This window comes from Ursus maritimus, unplaced genomic scaffold (assembly GCF_017311325.1).
Source record: "Ursus maritimus isolate PB19 unplaced genomic scaffold, ASM1731132v1 scaffold_2, whole genome shotgun sequence".
In the NCBI taxonomy this organism is placed as follows: Eukaryota; Metazoa; Chordata; class Mammalia; order Carnivora; family Ursidae; genus Ursus; species Ursus maritimus.
The window spans coordinates 22,766,014-22,787,984 of NW_024424452.1; the positions used below are offsets into that span (position 1 = coordinate 22,766,014).

General features: G+C 35.8%; 1 protein-coding gene across 1 annotated transcript in view; it reads right to left on the minus strand.

Moving 5' to 3' along the window:
• The window catches only part of LOC103668882 (ATP-binding cassette sub-family A member 3-like), a 160,587-nt gene that overhangs the window by 125,265 nt on the left and 13,351 nt on the right, over positions 1-21,971 (minus strand). Inside the window, exons 2-6 of the mRNA XM_008697189.2 lie at positions 17,429-17,570; positions 12,749-13,008; positions 10,219-10,329; positions 9,136-9,253; positions 5,586-5,759 (exon numbers count right to left, since the gene is read on the minus strand). Of these exons, the coding sequence (XP_008695411.2) occupies positions 5,586-5,759; positions 9,136-9,253; positions 10,219-10,329; positions 12,749-13,008; positions 17,429-17,570 (805 nt within the window). The remainder of the gene's footprint in view (positions 1-5,585; positions 5,760-9,135; positions 9,254-10,218; positions 10,330-12,748; positions 13,009-17,428; positions 17,571-21,971) is intronic.

The window sequence follows — 21,971 nt, forward strand, 5'->3', positions numbered from 1 at the left end:
CTCCCCTGCTCACACACGTGGACACACACTCTCTCTCTCAAATTAATAAGTAAAAAAGTAAATAAATAAATAAATAAAGTTCTGATAGAAGGGAAAAAGTCATCCAAAAAAAAGTTATCCTTTGTTCTAGTTCTTCTATTTCTCGACACAGTGTAGCACAACTGAAAAAGCATGGGGGCTTGCAGTGAACTCCTAATTCAAAGACATTTCATGAATATGGACAATGAAACTTGTCCTTTCTTCAGCTTCAGCCTCCTTTTCCTATAGATCAGCACCATGAGAGTATTCATCAGCACTTGTTTTTGAAAAAGCTATAAAAAGGTAATAGTTTAAGCAAAAGTATTTAGTAGAATTAAAAATTATCAAAATGAAAGCCATTTTGAGAGGCAGTGAACAACAAATAAGAAAAAAACAACAAAAATGGTAGAATGAAAATTTTAGGAAGTCTGCTGTACATTGAAAAACCTCCCACCCAGAATACAATAGGAGTTCATGAAAGAGAAAATAATATAGAAAACAATAAATAAATAACCCAATAAAACATAATTCAATTAGAAAACCAAAAAGTATACATCCTGTTGCAGACTAACCCAATGAAAATCCCACATCTATATAAAATTTCCAGTGAAATTTTAATGTTCCATGCCTAAAGAAAGAAAAATGCAAGTATCCATACAGAAATCATATGTATATTCTTCTAACTGGCTATTCACTGGGTGTAGGCTTTTGTTCACAGGGGAAAAAATTAAGTCCACAATCATCTTCATTAATGAATAAATGTAATGAAATTTCTACTAAATCCCAGTAAGATTTTTCAGAGATTTTGATAAAGTGATCGTAAAGTTCAAGTGGAAAGCAAAGTGACAAGAATAAAGAACAAGGTGTGGGGATAAGAGTAACATATTAAGACTTGTTATAAAGCTATGAGCAAATCGGGGCCTTTTCTGATTCCATACAAATTTAAGGACTCTCTGTTCCAGTTCTTTGAAAAATGTCCTTGGTATTTTGATCAGGATGGCATTGAAACTGTAGGTTGCTCTGGGTTGCATAGACATTTTAACTATGTTAATTCTTCCGATCCATGAGCATGGAATATTTTTCCTTCTTTTTGTGCCTTCCTCAATGTATTTCAAGAGTGATTTGTAGTTTCTAGAATATAGATCCTTTACATCTCTGGTTAAGTTAATTCTGAGATAACGTATGATTTTTGGTGCTATTGTAAATGGAATGGATTCCCTAATTTCTCTTTCTTCAGTCTCATTGTTCCTGTATAGAAATGCAACTGATTTCTGAGCATTGATTTTGTATCCCGCCGCATTACTGAATTGCTCTATAAGTTCTAGTAGTTTGGGGGTGGATTCTTTTGGGTTTTCCATATAGAGTATCATGTCATCTGTGAAGAGAGACAGTTTGACTTCTTCTTTGCCGATTTGAATACCTTTTATCCCTTTTTGTTGTCTGATTGCTGTTGCAAGGACTTCTAATACTACGTTGAAGAATAATGGCAAGAGTGGGCATCCTTGTCGTGTTCCCGATCTTAAGGGAAAGGCTTCCATCTTTTCCCCATTGAGAATGATATTTGCTGTAGGCTTTTCATAGATGGTTTTTATGAGATTGAGGAATGTACCCTCTATCCCTACACTCTGAAGGGTTTTAATCAGGAAAGGATGCTATATTTTGTCAAATGCTTTTTCTGCATCTATTGAGAGGATCATATGATTCTTGGCTTTTTTCTTGTTGATAAAATCTATCACACTGATTGATTTGCAAATGTTGAACCACTCTTTCATCCCAAGGATGAATCCCACTTGGTCATGATGGATAATCCTTTTAATGTACTCTTGGATCCTATTAGCTAGGATCCTGTTGATAATTTTGGCGTCCATATTCATCAGGGATATCGGTCTGTAATTCTCCTTTTTGATGGGGTCTTTGGCTGGTTTGGGGATCAAGGCAATATTGGCCTCATAGAATGAGTTTGGTAGTTTTCCTTCTGTTTCTATTTTTTGAAACAGCTTCAGGAGAATATGTATTATTTCTTCTTTGAATGTTTGGTAGAATTCCCTGGGGAATATGTCAGGCCCTGGACTCTTGTTTTTGGGGAGGTTTTTGTTCACTGCTTCAATCTCTTCATAATTAATTGGCCTGTTTAAAAAATCAATTTCTTCCTGTTTCAGTCTTGGTAGTTTATAGGTTTCCAGGAATGCATCCATCTCTTCCAGGTTGTTTAATTTATTGGCATAAAGCTATTGATAAAAGTTTCTAATATCCTTCCAATTTCATTGGTGTGGTTGTGACCTCTCCCTTTTCATTCATAATTTTATTAATTTGGGTCCTTTCTCTATTCCTTTGAGTAAGTCTTGCCAGCGACTTATCGATCTCATTTATTCTTTTAAAGAACCAGCTTCTAGTTCTGTTGATCGGCTCTACTGTGCTCCTGGTTTCTAATTCATTGATACCTGCTCTAATCTTGATCAACTGCTTTCTCGTGCGTGGATTAGGCCTGTCCCTCTGTTGCTGTTCCAGCTTCAAAAGATGGAAAGATATTCCATGCTCATGGATCAGAAGAATTAACATAGTTAAAATGTCCATGCTACCCAGAGCAATCTACACTTTCAATGCTATCCCGATCAAAATACCAAGGACATTTTTCAAAGAACTGGAACAAACAGTCCTTAAATTTGTATGGAACCAGAAAAGGCCCCGAATCGCCAAGGAATTGTTGAAAAGGAAAAACAAAGCTGGGCGCATCACATGGCTGGATTTCCAGCTGTACTACAAATCTGTGATCACAAAGACAGCATGGTACTGGCACAAAAACAGACACAGAGACCAACAAAAGGGATCAAAGGTATTCAAATTGGCAAAGAAGAAGTCAAAATGTCTCTCTTTGCAGATGACATGATACTCTATATGGAAAACCCAAAAGAAGCCACTCCCAAACTATTAGAAGTTATAGAGCAATTCAGTAACGTGGCAGGATACAAAATAAATGCTCAGAAATCAGTTGCATTTCTATACACGAATAACGAGACCGAAGAAAGAGAAATTAGGGAATCCATCCCATTTACAATAGCACCAAAAACCATACGTTACCTTGGAATTAACTTAACCAGAGACGTAAAGGACCTATATTCTAGAAACTATAAATCACTCTTGAAAGACATTGAGGATGACATTAAAAGATGGAAAGATATTCCATGCTCATGAATCGGAAGAATTAACATAGTTAAAATGTCCATGCTACCCAGAGCAATCTACACTTTCAATGCTATCCCGATCAAAATACCAAGGACATTTTTCAAAGAACTGGAACAAACAGTCCTTAAATTTGTATGGAAACAGAAAAGGCCCCGAATCTCCAAGGAACTGTTGAAAAGGAAAAACAAAGCTGGGGGCATCACAATGCCGGATTTCGAGCTGTACTACAAAGCTGTGATCACAAAGACAGCATGGTACTGGCACAAAAACAGACACATAGACCAATGGAACAGAATAGAGAGCCCAGAAATGGACCCTCGGCTCTTTGGGCAACTAATATTTGATAAAGCAGGAAAAAACATCCGGTGGGAAAAAGACAGTCTCTTCAATAAATGGTGCTGGGAAAATTGGACAGCTACATGCAAGAGAATGAAACTTGACCACTATCTCACACCATACACAAAAATAAACTCCAAATGGATGAAAGACTTCGATGTGAGACAGGAATCCATCAAAATTCTAGAGGAGAACATAGGCAACAACCTCTACGACATCGGCCAAAGCAACCTTTTTCATGATACATCCCCAAAGGCAAGAGAAACAAAAGATAAAATGAATTCATGGGACTTCATCAAGATTAAAAGTTTCTGCACAGCCAAGGAAACAGTCAGAAAAACTAAGAGGCAGCCCACGGAATGGGAGAATATATTTGCAAATGACACTACAGATAAAGGACTGGTATCCAAGATCTACAAAGAACTTCTCAAACTCAATACACGAGAAACAAATAAACAAATCAAAAAATGGAGAGAAGATATGAACAGACACTTTTCCAATGAAGACATACAAATGGCTACCAGACACATGAATAAATGTTCAAAATCATTAGCCATCAGGGAAATTCAAATCAAAACCACATTGAGGTACCACCTTACACCAGTTAGAATGGCAAAATTGACAAGGAAACAACAATTGCTGGAGAGGATGTGGAGAAAGGGGATCCCTCCTACATTGCTGCTGGGAATGCAAGTCGGTACAGCCACTTTGGAAATCAGCGTGGAGGTCCCTTAAAAAGTTAAAAATGGAGCTACCCTATGATCTGGCAATGGCACTACTGGGTATTTACCCCAAAGATACAGACGTATTGAAGAGAAGGGCCACATGCACCCCAATGTTCATAGCAGCATTGTCCACAATAGCCAAATTGTGGAAGGAGCCGAGATGCCCCTTAACAGATGACTGGATTAAGAAGATGTGGTCCATATATACGATGGAATATTACTCAGCCATCAGAAAGAACGATTACCCACCATTTGCAGCAACATGGACGGGACTGGAGAAGATTATGCTAAGTGAAGTAAGTCAAGTAGGGAAATACAATTATCATATGGTTTCACTCATTTATTGAACATAAGAAATAGGAAGATCGGTAGGAGAAGGAAGGGAAGATGAAGAGAGGGTAAACAGAAGTGGAAATGAACCATGAGAGACTGTGGACTCTGGCAAACAAACTGAGAGCTTTGGAGGGGAGGGGGGGGATTGGGATAGACCGGTGATGGGTATTAAGGAGGGCAAATATTGCACTGGGTGTTATACGCAAATAATGAATCATGGAACATTAGATCAAAAACTAAAGATATACTGTATGGTGACTAACATAATAAAAAGTTATTATTAAAAAAAGAAGGAAACAGATATATGCACATATGGAAACAACATAAAACAAAGGTGGAATTTGAAAGCAGTAGAGATCAACAAACTATCCAATAAATGATAGTAATAGTTTGATTTTCATATGGAAAATAAATAAAATTAAGTTCGTAGCTCAAAACCAACAGAAGTATCTACTCTGTGCTTACTGAGTTATCACGGTAGTAATAGCAATCAAAATTAACCTATGAATATCTTATAAGATAGTATTTTTATATTGAAAAAATTATTTACATTAGTATGCATACTGTTTGAACAAATATATGTGTACTATTATGGTAATAGCAAGAAATTGGAAACCAGTTAAATATACATTGCTTGAGACAAATTAATTATAGTACCTCTTCACAATGGAATATTAAACAACTGTGTAAAAATTAGCATTTCTCTATGTGAGAAGAGGTCTAACATATTATTATGTAAATAAAGCAAGCAGTAGAATCGATTTAAAACTACTTTATTTCAGAGTATAACTGGAAGCTTATTGTGGAGTGATAAGGAACTTCTAATTTTTCAAAAATCTGATTTTTTTTTAGTACACACAACTGTCTTTACAATAAATAAATCTAGGGATAAATAATTTGTATAACATTTTCTTACTTTCTTACCCACTGTCCCACCCACCTTTCAAGGAATCAAACAGCAAAGGGAAAATTTGCAGGGCAAGCACTTACGTCTTAACTCCAACTTGAGTAGACGACTAATCCCCAGTGCCAATGCAACATTTGAGCTGAGACAGGCAGCCACCTTCTTGGTGAGGGTCAGTTCTCCGTAGAATTGAGTAATGGCATTAAATGGAAAGAAACTGGCAAAATATAGGAGACTTCCAGCAGAAGCAGCCAAACGGACTGATAATAAGGAAATTACAAGATCACTCTAAAGCAATATGCAAAATAACGAATAACTTTTTCTACTACAGTACAGGGAATAGAATGTAAGCTCTATGAGGGAAGAATGTTTGTCTTTCTTTTTCATCCTTGTATCACCAATATCTGGCACACAGCATGTCTCCCTGAATATGTGTGAAATAAATGAATTAACAGTTAATGTGTAGGATATTTACAGCCATTTAAACTAAGATTTATTCATGAGCACTCTGCTTGAGAAATTATAAATGCACACAATCATTATTAATAACTATTAATAATTATCAGAGTTTCCAGAGTGTGAAGTATTGGGTAGAATAAAAAACTCTTTATGAAATTTTAAACATATGCTTCCAATCTAAATCATCATGTCCAAAATAAAGAATGGCTGAATAAACTGATAACTACTGAGAGTTGGGTATGTTTAGATCCATAAGTAGGGGATCCTATAGGCTAGAAAAAGATTCTTGTTAAGATTATTATTGAGACGACATAAAATCAACATTGAGGAAGAAAGCAAAAACACTCAAATCATGGTCAACTAATCTTCGACGAAGCAAGAAAGAATATCTAATGGAAAAAAGACAGTCTCTTCAACAAATGGTGCTGGGAAAACTGGATAGCCACATGCAGAAGAATGAAACTGGACCACTTTCTCAAACCATATACAAAAATAAATTCAAAATGGATGAAAGACCTCAGTGTGAGACAGGAAACCCCTGAAATCCTAGAGGAGAACACAGGCAGCAACCTCTTTGACCTGGGCCATAGCAACTTCTTGCTAGACACCTCGTCAAAGACAAGGGAAACAAAGGCAAAAATGAACTATTAGGACTTCAAGATAAAAGGTTTCTGCATGTTGAAGGAAACAAAACTAAAAGGCAACCTACAGAATGGGAGAAGATATTTGCAAACAACATATCTGATAAAGGGTTAGTACCTAAAAATCTATAAAGAACTTACCAAGTTCAACAACCAAAAAACAATCCAGTTAAGAAATGGGCAGAAGACATGAATAGACATTTTTCCAAAGAAGACATCCAGATGGCTAAGAGACATATGAAAAGATGCTCAACATCACTCAGCATCAGGGAAATGCAAATCAAAACCATGATGAGAAACCACCTCACACCTCTCTGAATGGCTAAAATTAACAGCACAGGAAACAACAGATGTTGGCAAGGATATGGAGAAAGGGGAACCCTCTTACACTGTTGGTGGGAATGAAAACTGGTGCAGCCACTCCAGACAACTGTGTGGAGGTTCCTCCAAAAGGTAAAAATAGAACTATCCTACAACCCAGCAATTGCACTACCAGGTATTTACCCAAAGGGTATAAAAATACAGATTCAGAGGGGTACATGAACCCCAATGTTCATAGCAGCATTATCAACAATAGCCAAACTATGGAAAGAGCCCAAATGTTTACTGACTGATGAATAAAGAAGGTGTGGTGTACACACACACACACACACACACACACACACACACACACAGTGGAATATTACTTAGCCATCAAAAAGAATGAAATCTTGCCCTATGCAATGACATGGATGGAACTACTAAATGAAAGAAGTCAGAGAAAGACAAATACCATACGACTTCACTCACATGTAGAATTAAGAAACCAAACAGATGAACACAGGGGAAGGGGGAAAGAAAAAGAGGAAGAGGCAAACCATAAAAGACTGTTAACTATAGAGAACAAACTGAGGGTTGAGGGAAGGAGGTGGGTTGTGGATGGGCTAAATGGATGATGGGTATTAAGGAGGGCACTTGCTTGATGAGCAGGGGCTGTAAATGTAAGTGATGAATCACCAAATTCTACTTCTGAAACCAAAATTACACTATATGTTAACTAACTAGAATTTAAATAAAATCTTGAAACAAAAAATAAAGTTAATAAGGCAAATATAAAAAACACTCAAATCAAATTACAATACAATGATATAAACTTTTTCTTTCTTTAAATCACTTTATTGAGGTATAACTGACATGTAAAGAACTGTACATACTTAATGTAAACAACTTGATAAGTTTGGAGGTAGGTGTATACCTGTAAATACTTGTGAATACAACACAATCTATACTATAAACATATCTATCACCTCCCCAAATTTCCCTCTGTCCTCTTTTTTTCCCCTCTGCTCTCTTCATTATTATTATTACTTTTTTGGTGATATGAATACTTAGCATAAAATGTACCTCTTAACAAATTTTTTAAGTATTGTTAACTACAGGCACTATATTATATAGTAGATCTCTAAGATACTTCTTCATCTTGCATAATGAAACTCTGTCCCCCTCGACTAATATGTCCCTGCTTCCCTTTCCCTCAACTGCCTGGCAACCATCATTCTATACTGTCTATAAAGTATGACTAGTTTAGGTTCCTTATATAAGTGGCATCATGTAGTATTGTTTTTCTGTGTCTTGCTTGTTTCACAACATAATGTCCTCTAGGTCTCTGTTTTTACAAATGGCAGAATTTCCTTTGTTTATAAGGCAGAAAAATATCCCTTTGAATGTATATATCACATTTTCTTTAGCCATTCACCCACTGAAGGACATTTAGGTTGCTTTCATGGCTTGGCTATTGTGAATAATGCTATAATGAATATGACAGTGCAGATATTTCACTTTATTTATTTATTTTTATATTTTATCTATCTTTTTAATTTATTTTTTAATTTTATTTTTTTTTCCATCATGATATATGTATTCCTTAATCCCAATCCCCTATTTCCTCCATCCCCCATGCATGTCCCCTTTGGTAACCATCAGTCTGTTCTCCATAATTAAGAGTCTGTTTCTTGGTTTATCACTCTTTTTTCCCTTTGCTGGATTTGTTTTGTTTCTTAAATTCATATGTGAGTGAAATCATATGGCATATGTCTTTCTCTGACTCACTCATTTTGCTTAGCATTATACTCTCTAGCTCCATTCATGTTGTTGCAAATGGCAAGATTTCACTATTTTTTATGGCTGAATAATATTCCATTGTATGTATACATCTTCTTTATTCATTCATCAATTGACGGACACATGGGCTGCTTTCACATCTTGGCTATTGTAAAGAATGCTGCTATAAACACAGGGGTGCATGTATCCCTTTGAATTACTGTTTTTGTATTTTGGGATAGATACCCAGTAGTGTGATTACTGAATCATAGGGTAGATTTATTTTTAACTTTTGAAGGGATGGGTGAAACAGGTGAAGGGATTAAGGGCACACTTATTGTGATGTGCACTGAGTAATGTACATAATTATTACTAATATAACACTGTACATTAATTACAGTGGAATTTAATAAACAAATACCCCAAAAATCTGTTATAGAATGAGTCTTAGACTTACCTTTATTGAAGAATGTGCTAATCATAAAGGCAAAGAATATTGAAGCAATGGCATAACACATAAGAAAGACAAAGATGAAACTACAGTCACTGAAGCGAAAGATTGGCTCACTGAAAATCTACAAAAAACCAATTATGACATCATGTAAGGTACACCATAAATACTGTCACATAAACATAAGAAGGAGAAAATGATAGCGCTAATGAGCTAGATCACTGCTCAGTGACTGAAACTCAATGGGATGAAAGTTAACTAAGTAACTTACTTCTTACAGAAGGGTTTATGTTTTTCTCAGAGATACAGCAGCCTCTGAGTTTCCACAGCAGAAATAAATAAAATCTATATTTCATCCTCCTAGCACCCGAGACCAAGCAGTTCACACTATAATTACTTTTTGCCTCCCAAAGGATAGTTACGGCAGGCTGTAATCAACTAGAACTAAGATGTCTAACACAGAAGCCATTAAACACATGTAGCTATTGAGCACTTAAAATGTAGCTAGTGTGACAGAGGAACTAAATTTTTATCTTCATTTAATTTTAGGTATCTTCATTTAAATTGAAAAATGAAGGCAGTGTCTAATACAGATCAAATATTTCTAAGGAAAATAAAATATATGAATTCAGATGTGCTGTAAATATAAAACATACACAGGAGTAGGAAGACAGTACAAAAAAATGTAGGGGTGCCTGGGTGGCTCAGTCGTTTTAAGAATCTGCCTTCAGGTCAGGTCATGATTCTGGGGTCCTGGAAGATATAGCCCTGTATCAGGTTCCCCGCTCAGTGGGGAGTCTGCTATTCCCTCTCACCTGCCCCATGCTCGTGCTCTCTCTCTCTTGCTCTCTCTCTCTCAAATAAATAAAATGTAAAAAAAAGAATGTAAAAAACCTCTTACTTTTTGAATTGGTTGCATATTCAAATAATATTTTATACATACTAGGTTAAATTTAAAATATCATTAACATAATTTTGCCCATTCTTTCTGGTTTTAAAAATTTCTACTGGCTACTAAAAAAACCAGTAGTACATATGTGACTCCTGGTATTTCTACTGGATAGCACAAAAATAGACACTTGCCTTGGCAGAGAATAAAACACATATCATAGAGATAATAATGATATAAAAAAAGAAGAATGTGAAGAAATAGGCAGCCCAGATGATCCAGTTTTTAAGTCCAATTATAAGCTGGTACTCCTGTAGGAAAGTCAACGCAAGTCAAATATTACATGTATAGCAATTCATACGACTTACATACATTTTTCTATTTAAATTTCCCTATAGAACTATGTAAATAGTTAATATCATCTCCATGTTATGAATATGAAAAATCGAGGCTCAGAAAGTGTGCTGTTCAAAATTATGCAGTTAGGGCAGTGCTGGCATTAAAATATACTTCTTCTGAGTTCAGAGATCTTTCTTCATTACTACACCTAGTAATGGACCAAATGGGAAAACATCTAAAATTAAACTTCAAAATATTAAGTTCCCTTTCTATTATATTCTACTTCCTGGAGTATAACAGAAGTGTGTCTTTTTTTTTTTTTTTTTAAATCCAACTGTCTTATGCTTGTTCCTTGTAGACAACGTATCTTTATCCCCACTCTGGCTGCTTTCAAGATTTTCTCTTTGGTCTTTAATTTTCAACAGTTTGAATATACTCTGCGTGTGTGCATCTCTGTGCTTGTGTGTTTATGTATGTGTTTGTGTGTGCATGGTACTTTTCCTGCTTTGTGTTCTCTGAGCTTCTTAGACCTGTGATTTGATGTCTATCATTAATTTTGGAAAATTCTCTGCCATTATTTCTTCAGCTCTTTTATCTCCTTTTTTGGGATTTAAATTATGTATATGTTATACCATTTATATTGTCTTATGCTTCTTGAATGTTTTATTCTGGGTTTTATATTGTGTTTTGTCTTTGCATTTCAGTTTGTGTAATTTCAACTGTCATACTCAACACTATGATTCTTTCCTCAAGTCTAGTGATGAGCCCATCAAAAGCAGTCTTCATTTTTGTTAGCATGTTTTTTATGTCTAGAAATTCTATTTGACTTCTTATAGTTTTGATCTGTCTGGTAACATTATCTATCTTATCTTGCATGTTACCTACTGTACAGAAAAGTGTTATTAACAAAGGAGGCCTGAGACTACTATTCTTAGAAAGGCATGTAATGAGCACTGCATGTTATATGCAACCGATGAATCACTAAACTCTACCTCTGAAACTAATAATACACTATGTGTTAATTAATTGAATTTAAATTAAAAAATAAATTAATTAAAAAAAGAAAGGCATATTTATAAGTTGGCCTTTGGCTGGTACATGGGAACTTGGCTGGTAAACTATTCCCTACACTGACACAAAACTTTCCCTAAATGATAAGGATAGGTGACTGTGCCAAAACTGTTGATACAAACACTATGGTTCATGCTGAATACCTGCTGTCTAGGAGTGTGGAATTTTGGTACATGCTAGGCAAAGGGTGTCTACATGACCAGCCCCCATCAAAACCTTGGATGCTAAATTTCTAATGGACTTCCCTAGACATGAACATCACAAACATACTGCTGGATTTTCATTGCTGAGGCAAGAGTGTGCTCTGTGTGACCTCTTGTGGGGTTGAAAGAAGAAGCCAGCAGGTAAATTCCTCCAGGCTTTGCCTGTGTCATATCCTCTTCTGAGCCAGCTATGTTTACACACTACACCACTATAATAATTCCTAACTGTGAGCATTAACTATATGCGAGTCCCACTAGTCCTTCTAGAGAATTTCAGAAATTAGGGGCTGTCTTGAGGATCCTGAACACATCTACCTTTCCCTTAGAGCCTTTAAATTATTAGTTATAGTAATTTAAATTTCCTTGTCTGATATTTTCAACATCTGTGTTTTATCTGTGTCTGGTTCTGATGACTGATTTGCCTCTTTGGACTATGTGTTTTCTTAATTTTTGGTGTGCCTAATAATTTTTTTGTTGAGACCCAGACATGTTATTGAGGGTAATAGATATCAAGGTGAAGGCCTAAGATGTGGGGTTTTATGTTAATTTAGCCAGGAGCTAAGTTCACTGTTACTCTAGTTATTAGAGACTTTAAATTCCTCCAGTGACCCTTTTTGTCTCCCTGCACACCTTCAGGTTTTCTCTTCCTGTTGCTCCCAAGAGACAAGTTTCTCTCTGAAATTCTGCCAGCTTGAAAAACTGATAAGTGGCATCAGTATTCACTTTAATGGTTTGCCTCTCTCTTTTTTTCACCCCTATGTTCATCTGTTTCTGTAAAAATGTTTTTAGGCCTGAGGGGCTCTTTTCTATGGAGAGTTGGATTATTTCTACATATTTATCATTGGTGGGTAGTTGTTACATCCCAGTAGCAGAAAATATAAAACAAGAAAACAGACTCTTAACTATAGAGAACAAACTGAGGGCTGCTGGAGGGGTGGTAGGTGGGGGGATGGGTTAAATGGGTGATGGGGATTAAGGAGGACACTTGTGATGAGCACCTGGTGTTGTATGTAAGTGATGAATCTCTAAATTCTACTCCTGAAACTAACATTATATTATATGTTGACTAACTGGAATTTAAATAAAAACTTGAAACAAACAAAGAAATTGGGATTACCTTCAATCTTTTTTCCCTTTCCCAGACAATGGATCGCATGATGGAAAGTACAGTTGGAGAGAACATGAGTATGAACATCAAAGGGAGGAAGGAACTAGTGATCCAAATTAATCCATCATGAGAATAAGCTGGATGTGGAAATCTCTGTATAAAGATACTGATACTACTGAACAGTTTTTGGCTAGCAATGCTCTCATGATACAGCATGATGGCCTTATCTAAGGCATGCTGTACAGCCAGGAACCCTTCTCTGATGTACCCTGCATGATAAAACAAACGCTGTCAAATAAAACAGACTAAGGAACTGCTCAGACACATAAATAACACAGCAATTCAAGTAAGTCATAGTTTGTCACCTACAGAACCCAAATTTACTGCTGTATCAAGGCTAAATGCATGTAATTACCCTGAAAACATATCAGAGTTTTGACATAGAAGTAAGGGATACTTCTTCAGCTGAATCTGATTCACATCTTCCCAAAATTATATATACTTAATGACAATGGTAGGCTTGCTAATGCAAAATCTATACCTATAAAAAGAATGAAGATTTAATTAAATATTAGAGACATGAAGACTTGGAAATGTAAATAGAGAAATGAGGCTCAGAATCACAGATAAGTTCTACAGAGTAATGCAGAATGGCCCTCAAGAAAAATTGTTCCACTGAAACCAAGTCAACCATACAACGAAAAGGCAACTTAGGGTTTAATTTGTTTTTATTGATTTCTAAAATTGGAACTCTGATCATTAATTTTGTACTTCTCCATTTTTCTAATATGAACATTTATTTTTATTTTTTTATTTTAATGTTTTTTTTATTATATTATGTTAGTCACCATACAGTACATCTCTAATATGAACATTTAAAACAATGAGCTTCTTTCTAAGCATGGCTTTAGCTATATTCCTCCAATTTTGCTCCGAATCTTAACATGTTAGCTTTCCTTATTATTCAATTTAAAATATTTTCTGATTGTGAAAGAAGTCACAAAGAAATGGTTGTTACTGTCCAATGGTTGTTATTCCGAAATGGTTGTTTAATATCCAAATATTTTTCTAATTATCTAATGTTTCCAATTATCTCATTGTTATCTGCCCCTAATTTCACTGTCATCAGAGAACAAACTCTACATGATTTCAGTCTTTTTAACTTCAATGAGATTTATTTTACAACTCAACATAAGAGTTATCATGGTGAAAATGCCATGTGCACTTAAAAAGAATGTGTATTCTACCACTGGTGAGTAATTGCTCTGCAAATGTCAATCAATTCAGGGAAACTGAAAATGTTTTTCATATCATCTACTTCTTTACAATTTTTTTGTTTAGATGCTCTGTCAACTGCTGAGAGGATATTAATATCTCCATCAACAACTGTGGTATTGCCCAATTCTCCCTTTAATTCTGTCAATTTTTGCTTCATGTATTTTGAAGCTGTTATTAGATGCATATATATTTATAATTGTTATATCTTCCTGACCAACTGACCTTTTGTCTTGAAATCTGTTTTATCGGATATGTGTATATCTGCTCCAGCCACTTGATGGTTATTGTCTTTAATCACATTTAAGACTCTTACAGCCATTCTTCTACACCTTCTCTTTTCTGCCCTCTTCTCTTTTATCCATCAGGGACTCTAACTACACATATGTTAGAACTTTTGGTATTGCCCCACAGTTCAATGAAATTCAATTTTTATGTTTTTCAAACTGAATACATTTTATTGTTGCAAGTTCATTTACTCTTTCTTCTGTTATCTTCACTATTAAATCTGTCCTGTATTTTCCAATTCTAGACTTCATGTTTTATTCCTTTTTTATGGTTTCTAATTCTCTGCTAAGACTTAGCACTTTTTTCATTGTGCACTTACTTTAATTCAAAGACTGAGAATAGTTATAATAGCCACCTTACAACAAGTTCTTATCTGCTAATTCCCTAATCTGAGTTTTCTTGGAGTCTCGGTTGATATTAAGATGCAGTACACAAAACCACTGTAATAGTAATACGATATTGGTTTAAGAGTAATAGAGCTACCCTATGACCAAGGAATTGCACTACTGGGTATTTACCCCAAAGACACAGACGTAGTGAAAAGAAGGGCCATACGCATCCCAATGTTCATAGCAGCATTGTCCACAATAGCTAAACTGTGGAAGGAGCTGAGATGCCCTTCAACAGACGAATGGATAAAGAAGATGTCGTCCATATACACAATGGAATATTACTCAACCATCAGAAAGGATGATTACCCAACATTTGCATTAACATGGATGGAACTGGAGGAGATTATGTTAAGTGAAATAAGCAGAGAAAGACAATTATCATATGGTTTCACTCATTTATGGAACATAAGGAATAGCAGGGAGATCATTAGGAGAAGGAAGGGGAAAATGAAGAGGGGGGACAGAGGGGGAGATGAACTATGAGAGACTATGGACTCCAGGAAACAAACTGAGGGTTTTAGAGGGGAGGGAGGGTGGGGGGATGGGCTAGCCTGATGATGGGTATTAAGGAGGGCACGTATTGCATGGAGCACTGGGTGTTATACGCAAACAATGAATCACGGAACACTACATCAAAAGCTAATGACGTACTGTATGATGACTAACATATCATAAAAGAAAAAAAGAGTAGAAAGACTAGGGCCACCTGGGTGGTTCCACTGGTTAAGCATCTGTGTTTGGCTCAGGTCACGATCCCAGGGTCCTGGGATTGCACCCTGTGTTGGGCTCCCTGCTCAGTGGGGAGTCTGCTTCTCTCTCTCCTCCCCACTTGTGCTCTCTCTATCTCTGTTGCTGTATCTCTCTCAAATAAATAAAAAAATAAAAAATCTTAAAATAAAAGAGTAGACAGACTAATAAGAAAAAAGAATTTTAGGATATTATTTTAAACAGTTTTGGGAAAACTGTTTTCCTTTCTGTGGTAAAAAAACAATACTGAATCCCTAACACAAACTACATACAAATGTGAACTCCTTCCTCGTGGATTAACAACCAAATCATAGAAGGAAAAACCATAAAGAGGAAATAGCAGAATAAATATTTTTGAATTTAGAAGTAGGGATGGACTTCTTAAACAAAGGCCCAGAAAAAGGCCATGTGGCCAAAAATTGCTACATTACATCAAATAAAAGATTTCTGCTATTTCAATAAAGGACAGCATAGGTAAAATCAAAAGTTGGAAAAAGATACTTCCAAAATTTGGAACCAACAATATATCTGAAAATACATGGAACTCCTGAATAAATATAAATCTTTAAATAGATATTTAAATAAAATGTGTGTTAGATTACTTGAAACTGTGTTCCATGGAGGGATTGTTGTTTTAAGTTTTAAAATATCACAAAAGTTCATTTGTGGTAAAAAAAAAAAAAACTGAAAAATTAAGCATAGTTTCCCATTCCTCCCCTGATTCATGTAATAGATAAGATCATCTTAATTTTCTACTCATTTCCCTGCCAATCCTTCTTAGTCTTTGTACCTTTGTCCTCCTTTATTTACCTAGCATTCAGTCCTTCATCCTTCCTTCTCTAACATTTTCCCCCAAATATCAAGGTATTAAGGAGATCTAAGGGTATATATTGCTAGTTCTCAAGTAATGTGCCACTTGAAGTTGAGAAGTGAAATGACAAAATAAAATCCCAACATCTGAAAAAAGTCATTCTCTGAAATATCTTGATCACTTATATAAATTATTAATACATAAATTGTGAAACATAGGCCACAGTCTTATTTGTTCAGCAACAGTATATAACAAAAAACAAAGATAAACTATGAGTATTATCACTTGGAGATAAGCATCCACTACCATATTAAGTCATTTCTCCTATTCATGCTAAATATTGCTATGTGGACTGTGTCTCTCACAACTTCCAGGAGAAATTTCATACTCCTTCATCTACACACCAGGTCTTTAATGGCCTTTTTGCCGCCTAGCCTCATTTTTAACAGCCTTACATGCACCCTCTATTCTAGCTCTATAAATAAAGCAAACAAACCATGTAGGCCATGTAGTTCCCTGAATGTGGCATCCTGTCCTATATGTGCTCATGATTTTACTTCCACTGCCTGGAATAATGCCCACCATCTCCAACTAACTAACTAAATAAATGCATGTATAGATTCAGCTTAATCCTTAAGCTTAAATTCCTTCTTAGTAGACTTCGTAAAGATTATTTTTAATGACTGTCTAATAGGTTCATCTATTCTTTTACTGATTTTATGTTATTTCCAACTTTTGTTCCTTCTGCTAGAATGTGCATAGCTTTTTTCTTCTATTAAATATTTGCTAAAGATAAAAATCTCGAGATAGTTGGTAAATCCAAATTCCGCATTTAGGGGTTTTCATGTAAGATAATTTTCAAAATAAAAATCTGAATTAAAAATTACCACAATTTTAAAACTTTTAGATCAATTCAATAAAATTATATATAGACACAAACAGGCAAGTGATGCTGACAAATGAAGGTGTCTGTATTTGGAAAGCAAAACACTAAACCACAACTAATGTATACGATTGAAAGTAGTTTTGATAAAATATAAATTCAATTTAAAAAATTACAAGTTAAGAACATATATACAAACACATATATATATGTATAAAACACACATATAACCATATGTATAGGTTAATATGCAATTGAGATAATAAAATAAGGATGTTTAATGATTTGCTCACCAGGACTTCCTCCATCATCATAATCTGCATTCCTCGGTCCTACAGGGGGATGAACAGGAAAGAGTAAGGATGTCTTCCAGCCCAGCCTGTCTGGCCATATCAAAGATCTCTGTATCCTAACAAAACGCAGATGATATTTTACCTAGAAGTAGCAATAGGAAACAAATCATGCTTAAAACCATATAAAACTGAAATGCACATATTAAAAATAAAGAAAAGTTAAGTCCAAATGGGGAAACACATGGTTTGAAATATAAGACTCATCTGACGTCACAGTGATTCTGAACACTTGGAAATGACAGTGACTGAAAGCACAATATAAGTTCTCTGATCATAAGAACATCTAAAGTTTTCTCAGAATATAGATAGTTCACAAAAAGAAGATATACAAATGGCCCATAAATATATGAAAAGCTTCTCAATGTCATACAATGAAATAAATACAAATTAAATTACAAAGATGTGTTACCCATCACACGGGAAAAATCAAAAGCTCAACAACATGCTCTGTCACTGAAGCTGTAGACAAACAGGCACTTTAATACATTGGTTGTGGGATACAAAATGGCACAACTATAATGGAGAATCGGGCAATGTTTAATAAAACTACATATGCATTTATGGTTTGATTCAGCAATCCTACTTCCAGGAACAGACTTGGAATATACACCTCCAACAATATAAAGGAAACATGCACAAGTTTGTTGTAATATTATTTGTGGTAGAAATATATGAACCAACCTAATTGTTCAGACAAAGGAGACGGCACAAAAGGTAGAACCTGTACACGACAGATAGCTATATATCTGTTCAAGCTACAGAGGAAACAGAAATCATACTGATCATACCAGACAACCTGAAAAGGTAAATGCTTTTTCTGCATCTACTGAGGATCATATGGTTCTTATTCTTTCATTAATGTGGTGTATCATGTTCACTGATTTGCAAATATTGAACCATCCCTGCAGCCCAAGAATAAAGCCCACTTGATCGTGGTGAATAATTCTTTTTTTTCCTTTAAAAACTCTAATTTTAATATTTTGACCATTTCTTTTATTAAAATATATTTTTTTATTATGTTAGTCACCATATACTATATCCCTGGTTTTTGACGTAAAGTTCAATGATTCATTAGTTGCGTATAACACCCAGTGCACTGTGCAATACGTGCCCTCCTTACTACCCATCACCGGTCTATCCCATTCCCCCACCCCTTCCCCTCTGAAGCCTTCAGTTTGTTTCTCAGAGTCGATAGTCTCTCATGCTTCATTCCCCCTTCTGATTACTCCCCCTTTCTTTATCCATTTCTTCTCCTACCGATCCTCCTAGTTCTTATGTTCCATAGATGAGAGAAATCATATGATAATCGTCTTTCTCTGCTTATTTCACTTAGCATTATCTCCTCCAGTGCCGTCCATGTTGCAGCAAATGTTGAGAACTCGTTCTTTCTGATAGCTGAGTAATATTCCATTGTATATATGGACCACAACTTCTTAATCCAGTCATCTTTTGAAGGGCATCTCGGCTCCTTCCACGATTTAGCTATTGTGGACAATGCTGCTATGAACATTGGGGTGCATATGGCCCTTCTCTTCACTACGTCTGTATCTTTGGGGTAAATACCCAGTAGTACAATGGCTAGGTCATCGGGTAGCTCAATTTTTAACTTTTTAAGGGACCTCCACACTGTTTTCCAGAGTGGCTGTACCAACTTGCATTCCCACCAACAATGTAGGAGGGATCCCCTTTCTCCACATCCTCTCCAACAATTGTTGTTTCTTGCCTTGTCTATTTTTGCCATTCTAACTGGCGTAAGGTGGTATCTCAGTGTGGTTTTGATTTGAATTTCCTTGATGGCTAATGATTTTGAACATTTTTTCATGTGTCTGTTAGCCATTTGTATGTCTTCATTGGAAAAGTGTCTGTTCATATCTTCTGCCCATTTTTTGATTTGTTTATTTGTTTCTCGTGTATTGAGTTTGAGAAGTTCTTTGTAGGTCTTGGATACCAGTCTTTTATCTGTAGTGTCATTTGCAAATATCTTCTCCCATTCCGTGGGCTGCCTCTTAGTTTTTCTGACTGTTTCCTTGGATGTGCAGAAACTTTTAATCTTGATGAAGTCCCATAAATTCATTTTATCTTTTGTTTCTCTTGCCTTTGGGGATGTGTCATGAAAAAGGTTGCTTTGGCCGATGTCGTAGAGGTTGCTGCCTATGTTCTCCTCTAGAATTTTGATGGATTCCTGTCTCACATCGAGGTCTTTCATCCATTTGGAGTTTACCTTTGTGTGTGGTGTGAGAGAGTGGTCAAGTTTCATTCTTTTGCATGTAGCTGTCCAATTTTCCCAGCACCATTTATTGAAGAGACTGTCTTTTTTCCACTGGATGTTTTTTCCTGCTTTATCAAAGATTAGTTGCCCAAAGAGCCGAGGGTCCATTTCTGGGTTCTCTGTTCTGTTCCATTGGTTTACGTGTCTGTTTTAGTGCCAGTACCATCCTGTCTTTGTGATCACAGCTTTGTAGTACAGCTCGAAATCCGGCATTGTGATGCCTCCAGCTTAGTTTTTCCTTTTCAACAGTTCCTTGGTGATTCGGGGCCTTTTCTGGTTCCATACAAATTTAAGGACTATTTGTTCCAGTTCTTTGAAAATGTCATTGGTATTTTGATCGGGACAGCATTGAAAGTGTAGATTGCTCTGGGTAGCATGGATATTCTAACTATGTTAAATCTTCTGATCCATGAGCATGGATTATTTTTCCATCTTTTAGTGTCTTCTTCAATGTCTTTCTTTCAAGAGTGATTTGTAGTTTTTAGAATATAGATCCTTTACATCTCTGGTTAAGTTAATTCCAAGGTAACATATGGTTTTTGGTGGTATTGTAAATGGGATGGATTCCCTAATTTCTCTTTCTTCAGTGTCATTGTTCATGTATAGAAATGCAACTGATTTCTGAGCATTGATTTTGTATCCCGCCACATTACTGAATTGCTCTATAACTTCTAATAGTTTGGGAGTGGATTCTTTTGGGTTTTCCATATAGAGTATCATGTCATCTGCAAAGAGAGACATTTTGACTTCTTCTTTGCTGATTTGGATACCTTTTATCCCTTTTTGTTGTCTGATTGCTGTTGCAAGGACTTCTAGTACTATGTTGAATAGTAGTGGCGAGAGTGGGCATCCTTGTCGTGTTCCTGATCTTAAGGGAAAGGCTTCCAGCTTTTCCCCATTGAGAATGATATTTGATGTAGGCTTTTCATAGATGGTTTTTATGAGATTGAGGAATGTACCCTCTATCCCTACACTCTGAAGGGTTTTAATCAGGAAAGGATGCTGCATTTTGTCAAAGGCTTTTTCTGCATCTATTGAGAGAATCATATGATTTTTGGCTTTTCTCTTGATAAAATCTATCACAGTGATAGGTTTGGGAATGTTGATCCACCTTTGCATCCCAGGGATTAATCCCACTTGGTCATGATGGATAATCCTTTTAATGTACTGTTGGATTCTATTAGCAAGGACCTTTTTGATGGGGTCTTTGGCTGGTTTGGGGATCAAGGTAATATTGGCCTCATTGAATGAGTTTGGTAGCTTTCCTTCTGTTTTTATTTTTTGAAATAGCTTTAGGAGAATAGGTATTATTTCTTCTTTGAATGTTTGGTAGAATTCCCCGGGAAATCTGTCAGGCCCTGGCGTTTTGTTTTTTGCAAGGTTTTTTATCACTGTTTCAATCTCTTCATAATTAATTGGCCTGTTTAAAAAATCAATTTCTTCCTGTTTCAGTCTTGGTAGTTTATAGGCTTCCACGAAGGCCTCCATCTCTTCCAGATTGGTTAATTTATTGGCATAAAACTGTTGATAAAATTTTCTAATAATCCTTCCAATTTCATTGGTGTTGGTTGTGACCTATCCCTTTTCATTCATAATTTTATTAATTTGTGTCCTTTCTCTATTCCTTTGGATAAGTCTTGCCACTGGCTTGTCAATTTTATTTGTTCTTTCAAAGAACCAGCTTCTAGTTCTGTTGATCTGCTCTACTGTGCTCCTGGTTTCTAATTCATTGATACCTGCTCTAATCTTGATCAACTGCTTTCTCGTGCGTGGATTAGGCCTGTTCCTCTGTTGCTGTTCCAGCTTCTTGAGGTGAGAATATAAAAACTGCATTTTAGATTTTTCTATTCTTTTGAGTGAGGCTTGGATGGCTATGTATTTTCCCCTTAGGACTGCCTTTGCAGTGTCCCATAGATTTTGGACCATTGTGTTTTCATTCTCGTTGGTCTCCATAAATTGTTTAAATTGATTTTTGATTTCCTGGTTTATTGAATCATTCTTGAACAGGATGGTTCTTAGTTTCCAAGTGTCTGTTTCTTCCAAATTTTTCTTTGTGGTTGAGTTCCAATTTCAAAGCATTGTGGTCTGAGAATATGCAGGGAATAATTTCAGTCTTTTGGTATCGGTTGAGACCTATTTTGTGACCCAGAACATGGTCTATTCTTGAGAATGTTCCATGGGCATTAGAATAGAATGAGTATTCTTTGGTTCTGG